Here is a 12,189-nt window from a genome sequence, read left to right as displayed (position 1 = left end):
TTTAGTAGAGGACTCTTCAGGGGTGGGGGGTGTGGGGCCGGAATAAAATGTCTCTGGGACATCTTGGCAAACAACAGCCGGAAGCAAAGGGGCAGCTGTGCAAACGGCTCAGGCAGGTGATGGATGGCAAGATAGGAAGGGGAAGGGCCAGAGGTCTGGATGGAGGCTTCCGCATCTGTACCTTGCAACTCACCCCTCAGGCCCAGCAGGTCATCGGCCCCCTCCTCACCCTCCTCACACACGTAATGGATCTGAAGAGTACCCCGGGACAGTCCGGGGAGATGGAGACTGGGAAAGTACCCATGGAGATCTTACAGAATCCCCTATGCCGACCAGGAAACTCTTGTAGATCCCTGCCTATCTGAGGCCCAGGCGCTGGGCTGTTTCTCACAACATTCCTTCAAGATGAGACTGTGGTCCCCATTTCAAAGATGAGTACATTGAGGCTCTGTGAAGTTACTTTCCCATGATCACACAACCGGAATTGGGCCAACTGTAATAGAACTCCTGTCTAACAAAGTTCTTGCTCCCAACTCCGTCTCTTGTTTCCCACGAGCCCTGGCCCTCTGTAGGTAATACCAGCTACTGGAGTCAGACTTCTTGGGCCCAGAACCCACCCATAGGGGCATTAACCTTTAAAATCTCACTTGGGCAGGGGTCTGGGGTCAGAGTCGGAAGAGTCCCTACAATCCTGGACCCTTTCCGCCAAATCCTGAAACCAGGGGTGGAGTGGGGCGCGGGTTCAAAACCAGGCCAGACTGAGAGGTGAAATTCACCATGACGTCCAACTGCCCTCAAATTCCCGCTCACTTTAAGGGCGTTTCTTGTTGGTGCCCCACCATTCCTCCCATTTCCATCAATGACCTCAATGCAAATACAAGTGGGACCGTCCTACTGGATCCTCCAGGTTCTGGAAGCCTGAGGGTGACGCAACCCAACTGGGGCAAAGGACCCCTCCGCCCATTGGTTGCTGTGCACTGTCGGAAATTTCCCGACCCACAGCGGCGGGAATAAGAGCAGTCGCTGGCGCTGGGAGGCATCAGAGACACTGCCCAGCCCAAGTGCCGCCGCCGCTTCCACAGGGCTCTGGCTGGACGCCGCCGCCACCGCTGCCACCGCCTCTGATTCAAGCTACCTCCCGCCAGGTGAGCCCCGAGATTCTGGCTCAGGTATATGTCTCTCTCTCCCTCTCCCTCCATTAGTCAATTTCTCTCTCCCTTTCCTCCTCTCCCTCTCTCTCCATTAGTCAATTTCTCTCTCCCTTTCCTCCTCTCCCTCTCTCTCCATTAGTCTCTTCATCAGATAGTTTCTGTTAGTCCGCGATTTATACCAGGCTCCTGCCCTAGGTTGGATCGGACAGTCTCAATCCCCCAGCTCGCTCTTCCTGCTCGGCTGCGGACTCCAGTCTTATTCTTTCGCACTGCACACAGGCTTGGGCCAGTCTCGGGACACTCAGGCTCCCTAGGGACCGCGCACAGAGCCGGAGGAAAGAGAAACTTTCCGCAGACGGTGCGATCAGGGATGGCGTCTGGCGCCCAGCAGTCCCAGGGAAATTGGTTCAGAACCTGGAACAGAGCGGATGGGTGGCAAATAGGCACGACGACTGAGGGACAAGCAGCCCTAAACTGCAAGCCCCAGTCACAGGCTCTGGGAGCAAAGAGAGAAAGTCTTGGGTCCCAATTTAAGAGTAAACCTTGGTTCCTGCAGGGGACTGAGGTGCCAGCAGGCAGAGCGGCTGAGCACTAAAATTGATTCTTTTATTTCTCAGATTCCAATTGCAGAGATAATCCCTGTGGACAGATCTCCCCATCCCTCCCACCAAGGTGTATGCAAAAGCCCCACAAGAGGAGGACAGCTCTGGGTTTCCTTATGGAAGCAGCTTCTGTGACAGGGGCCTGGGAGCATGTCCTCCACAGAGACCTGGCTAACAGGTTTATATGTATGTGTGTGGCTTTGGGGAGAAGGGCAGGACTGAGACCTCCCCCACTCAGCTCTCCCGCTAGGATCGCTCCTCCAGCTCTGTCAAACTGTGCATGCTACAGGCCCACTGAACCTCCCAGGAGTCCACTGTGCTGATGAGGAAACAAAGAAGAAGAGAAATATAACAACCAGTCTGAAGCCACAAAGCCAGGGCATTAGAAGCAAGACAGAAAAGCAGGATAGGAGCCAAGGTCTGTGGGCTCCTAGAACTTCGAACTGGCACAGGTGGTTTACCTCATTCTTCCCTTGCAGAGAGGTGTCATGAGCTTCCAAAAGTTCTCCCCCTTCCTGGCTCTCAGCATCTTGGTCCTGTTGCAGGCAGGCAGCCTCCATGCAGCACCATTCGGGTAAGACAGCCTGAAGCCAGAACTGCACTGGTATCAGACAATTCCATGCCTCTTAAGTGTGGTGTACTGAATGCTTAAAAACCAACAGGGGGCCGGGGTAATGTATGTACTCATGCACATATATAACTTTTTGCTGATATAAAGATGTGTGGTACACAATTTATAAGTAGTGATAAATATTTAGACAATATTCTTTATTATAATTTTTTTGAGACAGAGTCTCACTCTGTCACCCATGCTGGAGTGCAATGGCACCGTGTCGGCTCACTGCAACTTCCATCTCCTGGGTTCAAGCAATTCTTCTGCCTCAGCCTCCCGAGTAGCTAGGATTACAGGTGTCCACCACCATGCCTGGCTAATTTTTATATTTTTAGTAGAGATAGGGTTTCACCATGTTGGCCAGGCTGGTCTCAAACTCCTGACCTCAGGTGATCTGCCTGCCTCGGCCTCCCAAAGTGCTGGAATTACAGCTGTGAGCCACCGCGCCCAGCCTATTATAAATTTTATATAGCCCACTGAGTCTCACAAAATGCTTTTGTTGCTTTTAACCAAACTTTTGTATGTGTAGCCATCCTATTTATCCTATTCAGCCATGATTTGAGAAATGAATTGAATCCTATTCTGTTAAATAGTTTGCCACTAAATTTGTTTTTGTTAAATCTGGTATTTTACCTGTTGATATATTTCTCACTCACATATAAATCTATTAAACTGAAACTATTTTCAGGTTCAGCACTAACTGTAAGTTTAAGCATTTAATTTTTAATAATGGCTGCACTCAGCTTGCAAAATTCTTGAAAATTTAACCATCAGCTTTCACAAGCCTATACAAACCGGCTCCAGCACACCACTGCTTGGAGGCCACCCCAGTGCCTGGGTCCTGAGGAGGACACTGGCCTTGTGCCCTGTCCCCTAGGACTCCCACTGGCCACATCCTCAGGGGAAAAAGCAAAGACCAGGAAGCCAAAAGACCAGGAAGCCTGGCAGCTTATCCTGGGGAGGGACAAGCAGGGGCTCACAGCCTGCACTGAGTTTGCTTCCCCTCCACAGGTCTGCCCTGGAGAGCAGCCCAGTAGACCCAGCCATGCTCAGTGAGGAGGAAGCGCGCCTCCTGCTGGCTGCACTGGTGCAGGACTATGTGCAGATGAAGGCCAGTGAGCTGGAGCAGGAGCAGGAGGCAGAGAGCTCCAGGTGAGGCTCCCCAAGCGCCCAGCACAGGGCCTCCTCTCCCCGCAGCATACCCAGGAAGGTGGATCCCAAGAGGCAGGAGAGAACACACTGGCCAGGAATCCAACAGGCTGTGTTATTCACCGGGACCTGGGGCCCGGCTGTTCTCAGCCAAGGGAGACAGAGGTCCCACTGCAGCTGGAGGTACTGTGGTTAGACATAATAAAAGGCTCCGTTTCTGAAAGTTCTTAGGAAATGAAATGGGGAGGTGTGGAATCGCTCACTGTGGGAATTGTTCTTGCAGTACCGGGAGACCTCCCAGCACTGGATGAGTTAAGACTAGTAAGGGTGAAGTCAGGGATAGATATAGTGTATCTCAGGAAGCTTTAGAAATTTGGATCCACCTTGTTAATCTGCATATGCCATTCTTTCACACCTGCAAGGAGCCTTCATTTCACATTTGCAAGGTGAAGGTGAGGCCCTTGTAGGGGATGGGGACAGGTAGAGCAGTGTCTGAGGTAGGTTTGAGCCTTTAAATGTGTGGCATCTGTGGCGATGTGCATGTTGTCAGGAGGCCAGGGAGAGCACCCTTCCCCAGATCCACATCCCTGTGTACCTTCAGCCTGAGCAGAGACCAGCCCCTGTCCTGGCCCCAGCACTGCTCAGGCAGAGGCATGTGTTGCCCCTGCATCTGCCCTGAGAACCCCTCTGTCAAGCATGAAGGACTGAACAGCATGTGGAATGCCAGAAAAGATCATCCTTCCCCATCCAGCCCTTCCCTGCACTGCCCTGGCCCACTGCACCTCTGAGATCTCCTAGTGAAGGATAAGTGAGCTGCCCTCCTGCCTGCCCCTCCTGCTCCCAGGGTCCCCTGCCTGGTCTAACCTTCTAAGTTACTGCCCATGGGGACAGATTCTGGTGCATGGTACTGTCTGGCATGTCTTTTTCCTGCAGCCTGGACAGCCCCAGATCTAAGCGGTGCGGTAATCTGAGTACTTGCATGCTGGGCACATACACGCAGGACTTCAACAAGTTTCACACGTTCCCCCAAACTGCAATTGGGGTTGGAGCACCTGGAAAGAAAAGGGATATGTCCAGCGACTTGGAGAGAGACCATCACCCTCATGTTAGCGTGCCGCAGGATGCCAACTAAACTCCTCCCTCTCCTTCCTAATTTCCCTTCTTGCATCCTTCCTATAACTTGATGCATGTGGTTTGGTTCCTCTCTGGTGGCTCTTTGGGCTGGTATTGGTGGCTTTCCTCGTGGCAGAGGATGTCTCAAACTTTAGATGGGAGGAAAGAGAGCAGGACTCACAGTCTGGAAGAGAATCACCCGGGAAAACACCAGAAAATGAGGGCCGCTTTGAGTCCCCCAGAGATGTCATGAGGGCTCCTCTGTCCTGCTTCTGAATGTGCTGATCATTTGAGGAATAAAACCATTTTTCCCCAAAGATGTGAGCTGTGATGGTCATTGCTCTGATCTATGTCTCAGGCTTCATAGTGTCTAAGACCTATGCTTAGAAATAGCCTTAACCCTAGGCTAGCTGGACAGAGGATATGGTGGGTGGTCCCTCTGACCAAGCTCAAGCAGCAAGAACAGGGGTCCTAAGGAGCAGGTAAGCACCTCTAGGACTTGATGCTGCAAACTCTGCTCCTCTTCCAGGTAAGACTGAGGAATTTTTTATTTTCCTAAGAAGGGATATTTGGTGCCCGAGACTGGGGTATAGATTTTATAGTCCTTTGTGAATGGGGCTGGGTGTGGGGCCATAATTCACTCCAGTGTCATAAACCTCCGCTTTGATTTTTAGTTAGTTTATACAGGAAAGATTGGCTGTTACTGCTCCACTTTCCATAGCCAGTCATCCAGAGTCACCTTTGGGCTTTCTGACACCCCTGGGAATATCTATGGGGAGTGATCATGGCATTTTCCCTAATGGCCTTTGATTTTCTGCTCTGATAATTGTGTTTAGGAGAAACACTTAAAGTTAATTGGTGCCTTTCAGCACAGCAACTTTACCATGAAGGTCCCATGGGGCTGACCTCTCCCCCAGCCTCTCACTCACAGATCTTCTCTTCTTTCTCCATCCTGCAAATCAGAATCATTGCCCAGAAGAGAGCCTGTGACACTGCCACCTGTGTGACTCATCGGCTGGCAGGCTTGCTGAGCAGATCAGGGGGTGTGGTGAAGAACAACTTTGTGCCCACCAATGTGGGTTCCAAAGCCTTTGGCAGGCGCCGCAGGGACCTTCAAGCCTGAGTAGCTGAATGACTCAAGAAGGTGACTTCCCTTGTATGATGGGATGGGAAGATGAATGACTGGTTTTTACAGGGATGTAAAACCACTCTGAGCCTCCCTGAGACCATGTGGTTTAAAAAAATCCATAAGAGAAAGTACCCACACCAGTATCTGAGTTCCAGTAGCTAAAACCCTAGAATTTGGATTCATCTCTGTTTTTTCAGTCTCTCCTTGTAACCCTTAGATCATCAGACCAAGAAATATAGATCCTGTTTATTTAAAACATTGCTCTTTGACATTTATGATTTTGATTATTTTAGCATTTGAGTTTGAAAGATAATGACACTATCATTTTAGAGTATACATTACTATGTCATGTACCTCCGAATTAAGTGTACAGACTTGAGTTCAAGGATTGTATTTGCCCTTTACCAGCTATATGACTGGTTACTTAACTCTCTCCAAGCCTCAGTTTCTCTAACTATAAATTGAGGGCTACAACAGTATCTACCTCCAAGCATTACTATAAAGAGCAAGTGAAATAATAGATGTTGAGTCTGACAATTAACCAGTAACTAAATTCTAGCTGTTATTTTCTTCCTCCTAGGTGACAATGAAGCTGAACTCCTTTAATGTGTAATGAAAGCAATTTGTAGGAAAGGCTCCATGGAAGACATATATATATAGGCATCCTTCTTGATACTGAAAACTATCTTCTTTGTTTGAAAGGAACTATTGCTAAATGCAGAACAAGATCATTGCAGTTACCTATTGTGCATCTTTTTAAATACTTGATTATGTAACCATAAATCTGACAGCATGTCTCACTGGCTTATCTGGTAGCAAATCTAGGCCTCATCAGCCATCCTATTGACACTGGTGGCTCTGCTAAACCTCAGGGGGACATGAAATTACTGCCTCTTGGGCATCTGGGGACACATGGTGATGCTGTGCCTTGACAGAAGTATTTGATTAAAGAAATGTCAATGCTGTCATTTGTGAACTCTATCAAAATTAAAAATGTATTTTCTACACCCTTCAATGGAATCTCTGCTGCTATTTATGCTATTTTTCCCAGGAGAGTTTCAGGGGCCTGTGAGCACTCTGTTGACCAAGCTGACTCCCTTAGCACAAAGACAACATGCTGGGATGGATCCCTATTGTCTTGTACCCTCAGTTTCTAGTGAAGCATCCCCTATGGGAATTAGAGCCTTGTGCATATCAAAGAGAACAATTCATATTTATTTTCAGAGGGTGCCCTGGTCTCCAGCCTCAGAAGTTACCCAGGTACTCCTCCTTCATGCAGGTTTGCCTTTACCCAGGGCAGGGTAAGGAGGATGGCCCTGCCCTTCCTCCATATAAAAAGCTCTTCATGCACCCCTTAACCTGCTTTAGAGACAATGGCTCAGATCCTGAAATGGGGATCACAGACTGGCCAACCTAGAAAGGTCATCAATGCCATTCAACCCAACGTTTTTATTCTGTGAGGTTCAGAGAAACGTCTTGCTCAAGGTCCAGCAATAGGTTTAATAGAGACATTCATACACTTCACAAATACTTACTGAGCGCCTGCTATATGCTAGGCACTATTCTAGGCACTGGGAATAGAGCAATGAACTGAACAGAGCAGAAAAAACCCCCTGTGCTCATGGGCTTACATTCTAGTGGAGGAGATTGAGATGGTACATGCTATAGAATCAAGGACTCTCAATATTGGAAGGAATCCAGAATGTCATAGAGTCTGATGCCTTCCTTATTCAAGGTAGGAATTACCCACCATCAACAACCATAGCATCCTTTGAGACCACCAGTGACAAGCTGCTGAGTGTAACTCCCAAGGTGAGTTGGCAGCCAGTTTCACTGGTGGTAGTCAGCTAATTAGGGTTAGTTATTAGTTAGCTAGTTAACTAGTGGTTATAAAAGTCAGCCCCTTCTACCCACTGACTCTATTTTCTCAGGACCATATAGAATTATGCCCCCTTCTCTCCTCCAGTCTGTACTCAACACAGTAACCCACTGTGACTGTAAAAGGTAGATCACACCGTGTCTCTCCTATGCTCAAAACATCCCAGTGACTCCCCATCTCATGAGCAAACACCTGAAGCATTGCAGGCCAAGCTCACCTTCCCTTTCTCTCCTCTCACCACCACCCCCATTACCTGCCTGATCTCATCTCCTACTCTCCCGCACACTGGCCCTCTTACTATTCCTCAACTTCTATCTCCCAGCACTCAACCACCACTCGTACTCTGTGAAGAACACTCTTCATCCACAGCCCTCATCTCCTCCAATTATTTCTCAGATGTCACCTATCCTGACCATTCTTTCTGAAATTGCACCCCACTCCCACTAACAACATACCCTAGCCCTCTTCTTTGCTTAATTTTTTTCTCTTTACTGTTTATTACCTTCTACCATACTATATGTTTTGTTTACTTATTTTGTTTGTTATTTGTATCCCTCCCAGCCATAAGTATAAGATTCACATGGTCAGGGATATGGTTATTTTGTTAATTGCTGTATCCCAAAATTCTGAACAGTGTGCCTGGCACAAGGTAGCACTCTATAAATATTTATTGAATGAAAGAGTGGATTAACGAAGTAAAGCCTTCTCTTTTACTTTTGTGGTCAACTCTTAGGTTCCCTCTGGACCTATTTTTCTTCATGCCAAATTCTCCAAGGGCCTTAAGCTTTAACAATCACAGCTGGATAGTAAATTGTTCAACAGCCTAAAGACTGCAGTGGCCATCAGTTTATCAGTAACTCTGTTTCCTGCCTCAATACTTTTACACAGACTATTTATTTTGTTTGGACACACTTCTAACCCCATCTTCCTCCTCCATGTGATTAATTCTGACCAGCTTTTCTTCTTCTTCCCATGCAGTGAACAAAGTAAACCAGGAGGGTGCTCTCTGGGTTTGATACCTATGAGTGGACAGGTAACTTCAAAATCAGGAGGAGAAATAGCAGGAAGACTATTTCAGTCTTGGGTCCAGGACACCTTCGCCAATAATAAAGTTAATACTATATTGAATTCACACAAAGACCTTGTGGATATTTCTCAAATGACGCAGAGTTCATAGAGTAAAAGAGTGCAGTTAATTTTAATCCTCAAATAAAACACAGAGTTCACTGGATCAGGAACCTAAGAAAAGATGTGAAAAGTGCATAAAGCAATCAAAGCACAAAATGGAGAAACAATGACTTTGGGCGTGGATGCCTCATCAGTCTTTACTACTTAAAATCCCACAGGACACTACAGAGAAAGGATGTCTTTTAATGCCAGTTAATGCTCATCCCAAACAATCAGAGCCTCAGTATATATGCTGTGGCTGACTGAATTATTGTTCCCAGTTCTTCATTATACAATCATAGTATTATAAACGCTTGTTATTGCTGTGATCTAATGGTTGGTTCGCCATGGGTAGAAGTTGCCATAGGGAGAGAAGTTGGCTTCTCTACCTCATGACTCTGGGCTTGACCGTGTGGTTTGTATTGGCAAATGGGCTATAGTAGACATGGTGCAAGCAGAGGCTTGAAATATGTTTATGTGGTTGGCTTTTGGGCTTTTGTGCTTCTGCCATCACCATGAAAAGAACATGCCCTAGATATCTATCTTAGTCCGTTTTGCATTGCTATTATAAAATGCAAAAGATGGTAATTTATGAAGAAAAAAATTATTTTTCATAGTTCTACAGGCTGGGAAGTCAAGAAAATGGTGCCTGCAAGCATCTGGTGAGGGCCATTTTGCTATGTAATAATATGGGGGAGGGCATCACATGGTAAGAGGGCAAGAGCGTGTGTCAGCTCAGGTCTCTCTTCCTCTTCTTATAAAGCCACCAGTCCCATCATGTGTGCTCCACCCTGATGACCTTATCTAATCATAATTTCCCCTCAAAGGCCCCACTGCCAATCAACAAATTAACTTGGTGATTAAGTTTCCAACATATGAAATTTGAGGGACATATTCAAATCATAGCAGTATTCTTTGCCTTATTAGCCTGGACTCCAAAATAAGACATGTGGACCTAAACCTGGCCTACAGCCTGGATCCATACCCAGCCAACACTAGCTGAGATCAACCTCATCCAAACTAACCCACAAACCCGTAAGCAAGAAAAACAAGTATTTGTTATTATAAGCCACTGAAATTAAGTTTGCTTTTATGTAGCGTTGTGGCAATAATTAAGTGATTCATAGTATTTGGGGATGTTATGGATTAAGCTGTGTCCTCTCAAATTTATATGTTGAAGACCTAACTCCCAATGTCCTCCCAAACTTATATGTTGAAGACCTACCTCAAGACCTAACGGCATTTGGAGATAGGGCCTTTAAGGATGTAATTAAGGTTAAAAAGGTCATAAGGTTAGGGCCCTAATCTGATAGGACTGGTGTCCTTATAAGAGGAGAAAGAGACACAAGAGAGCCTTCTCTCTCTCTTCAAGCATGTGCACACAGAGCGGAAGGCCAGGTGCGGGCACAGTGAGAAGGCAGCTATCTACAAGCCAGAAAGAGAGGCCACCCTAGGCACCAATCTTGATGGCACTTTGATTTTGAACTTCCAGCCTCCAGAACTATGAGAAAATAAATTTCTTTTGTTTAAGTCACTCAGTCTGTGGCATTCTCTTATGGCAACCTGAGCAGATTAATTCAGGGGCATTAGTGGATAAAATTATTTTTGTTGCCACAGCTTGCTTTTCCTCCTGTTGAGCTCTAGGTAAATTTGATGATCGTCTAACTTGACAAATCTACTTATTTCTTTTTTTATTATACTTTCAGTTCTAGGGTACATGTGCACAACGTGCAGTTTGTTGTTTCTTTTTAGTAATTTATTTTGGTAACCATTTTCACTCTGTCTTCTCAAAATCATCTTAAAGGATGTTTGTCTCATCTCTGTTCCAGCCTCCTGTTGCTGAAACTGAATAACATATACCTTAGATAAATTAATTGTGGCTTATTTATATAATGGACATGCACAATACCTTACACAGCACTGAACATAAATGTATGTATCAACTTTGGATAAATTTTAAACATAATGGTAAGTGTAAAATAAGGTAAGTTGCAAAGGATCCATATCAGGTGATGCCATTTATTTTAAGATTAAAGCATGCATAACAATATTATACATAAGTTAAAGATATATACACATATAGTAAAAATATAAAGTCATGTATAGGGATTATAAATATCACATTCAAAAGAGTGATTAACTTTGTGGGGATGGGAAGGAAATGTCATGAAGAAGGGTACACAGGCAGCTTCTATCAAGGTTTTTCTTTCCTAAGGTTTTATTTTCTAAGCTGGGTAGTTGGAATAGGTGAATGGCATATATAATTCATGTTTAATAGGAATAAATAAACACAGGCATGGGTCCTTTTTAAGTTAAGGCAACCACCATAAAAATTTTAAAGAATAAATAACCTTTAAACTAGCCAAAGAGAATCTATCCTATTCAATGCAAAGTAGAAAAAAAAAGACCCCAAGAATGCATAGTAGATGTACCATGTGAAAAATGATGGCAATAATAAATACTTAGATGGCTTTAAAATAATTTCAAATTAGTTCAAGTCAACAATTTAAACACCAAGGCTATTAGGTTGCATTTTTAAAGGATCCAGCAATGTTTATCCACAAAGGAAACTTTCAGAACAAAAAGATTCAAATGGATTAAAATCAAAAGATAATGAAAGATATATAAGACAAATACAAACAACAAGTTGTGACAACTTCTTAATATATGGTCAAAATAGAATTCAAGGCAAAAAATGGTTTATGGAATAAGAAATATTCCATATAGAAAAAGAAAAATAGAGCAAGAAGATATACATGCACTCAACAATACAGCCTCAAATTATGTAATTACTGAAAAATTATTGATAGAGAATTAATGTACCCATACTCAAAAAGCAACAGGATTCTAGAATCGCCCCCCTAATGCATGGTTCCAAGTTGGCTTGGCAAATACTCCCCAACAATATGACAGATCTCAGAAATCATACAGTGGTTACACTCACAAAGAGGTGAAAGATTTTATTAATTATCAGATTATGTCTTCTATCTTAATATTATTTATTAAATGAACCAAAATGTCCTCAATTTATTTGAAATATCAAATGTATCATATACTGATCATCTTCTGGCCTTCTTGTTTTTCTCTTGCATTGATATCTCTGTGCACCAGTATCACAGCTTAATAGCTAGGGAAGGAAAAACACTCCCATACTCATACTCATCTTTTTCAAAACGTTCTTGACAATTTTCACACATTTACTCTTCCAGAAGGTAGAATAATTTTCAATTTTTAAAAAATACTATTTGTATTTTGACTGGGATTGGGTTCCTCAGGTAGATAATTGTATTATCTATGAAAAACAATAAATCTTATTTCATATTTTTGCTCATCCTGCATCAACTAGAGCTTCTTGAACAATGTTGAAGTAGAAATGGTAATAGCAG

At 44.6% G+C, this 12,189-nt stretch overlaps 1 protein-coding gene across 4 annotated transcripts; it reads left to right on the top strand.

Annotated features, from left to right (window-relative positions):
* Positions 1-1,044: 1,044 nt before the first annotated feature.
* Positions 1,045-6,772, top strand: CALCA (calcitonin related polypeptide alpha). 4 transcript variants are annotated; one of them, XM_030829272.1, is made up of 6 exons: positions 1,045-1,145; positions 2,233-2,327; positions 3,378-3,518; positions 4,449-4,620; positions 5,592-5,772; positions 6,338-6,772. In XM_030829272.1, the coding sequence occupies exons 2-5, from the start codon at positions 2,242-2,244 to the stop codon at positions 5,616-5,618; spliced, it is 426 nt and encodes a 141-aa protein (XP_030685132.1). In that variant the 5' UTR covers positions 1,045-1,145; positions 2,233-2,241; the 3' UTR covers positions 5,619-5,772; positions 6,338-6,772. The 4 variants fall into 4 exon arrangements, with proteins under 4 accessions (XP_030685132.1, XP_004092693.1, XP_003282389.1 ...); XM_003282341.2 differs by lacking the exon at positions 4,449-4,620 and having other exon boundaries at positions 1,110-1,169; positions 6,338-6,771; XM_004092645.3 differs by lacking the exons at positions 5,592-5,772; positions 6,338-6,772 and having other exon boundaries at positions 4,449-4,945.
* The last annotated feature ends 5,417 nt before the right edge of the window (positions 6,773-12,189 follow it).

Source organism: Nomascus leucogenys, chromosome 15, assembly GCF_006542625.1.
Source record: "Nomascus leucogenys isolate Asia chromosome 15, Asia_NLE_v1, whole genome shotgun sequence".
NCBI classification, from domain to species: domain Eukaryota; kingdom Metazoa; phylum Chordata; class Mammalia; order Primates; family Hylobatidae; genus Nomascus; species Nomascus leucogenys.
The sequence above is the reverse complement of the archived record's forward strand: the minus strand, read 5'-3'. Positions and strand labels throughout refer to the sequence as shown.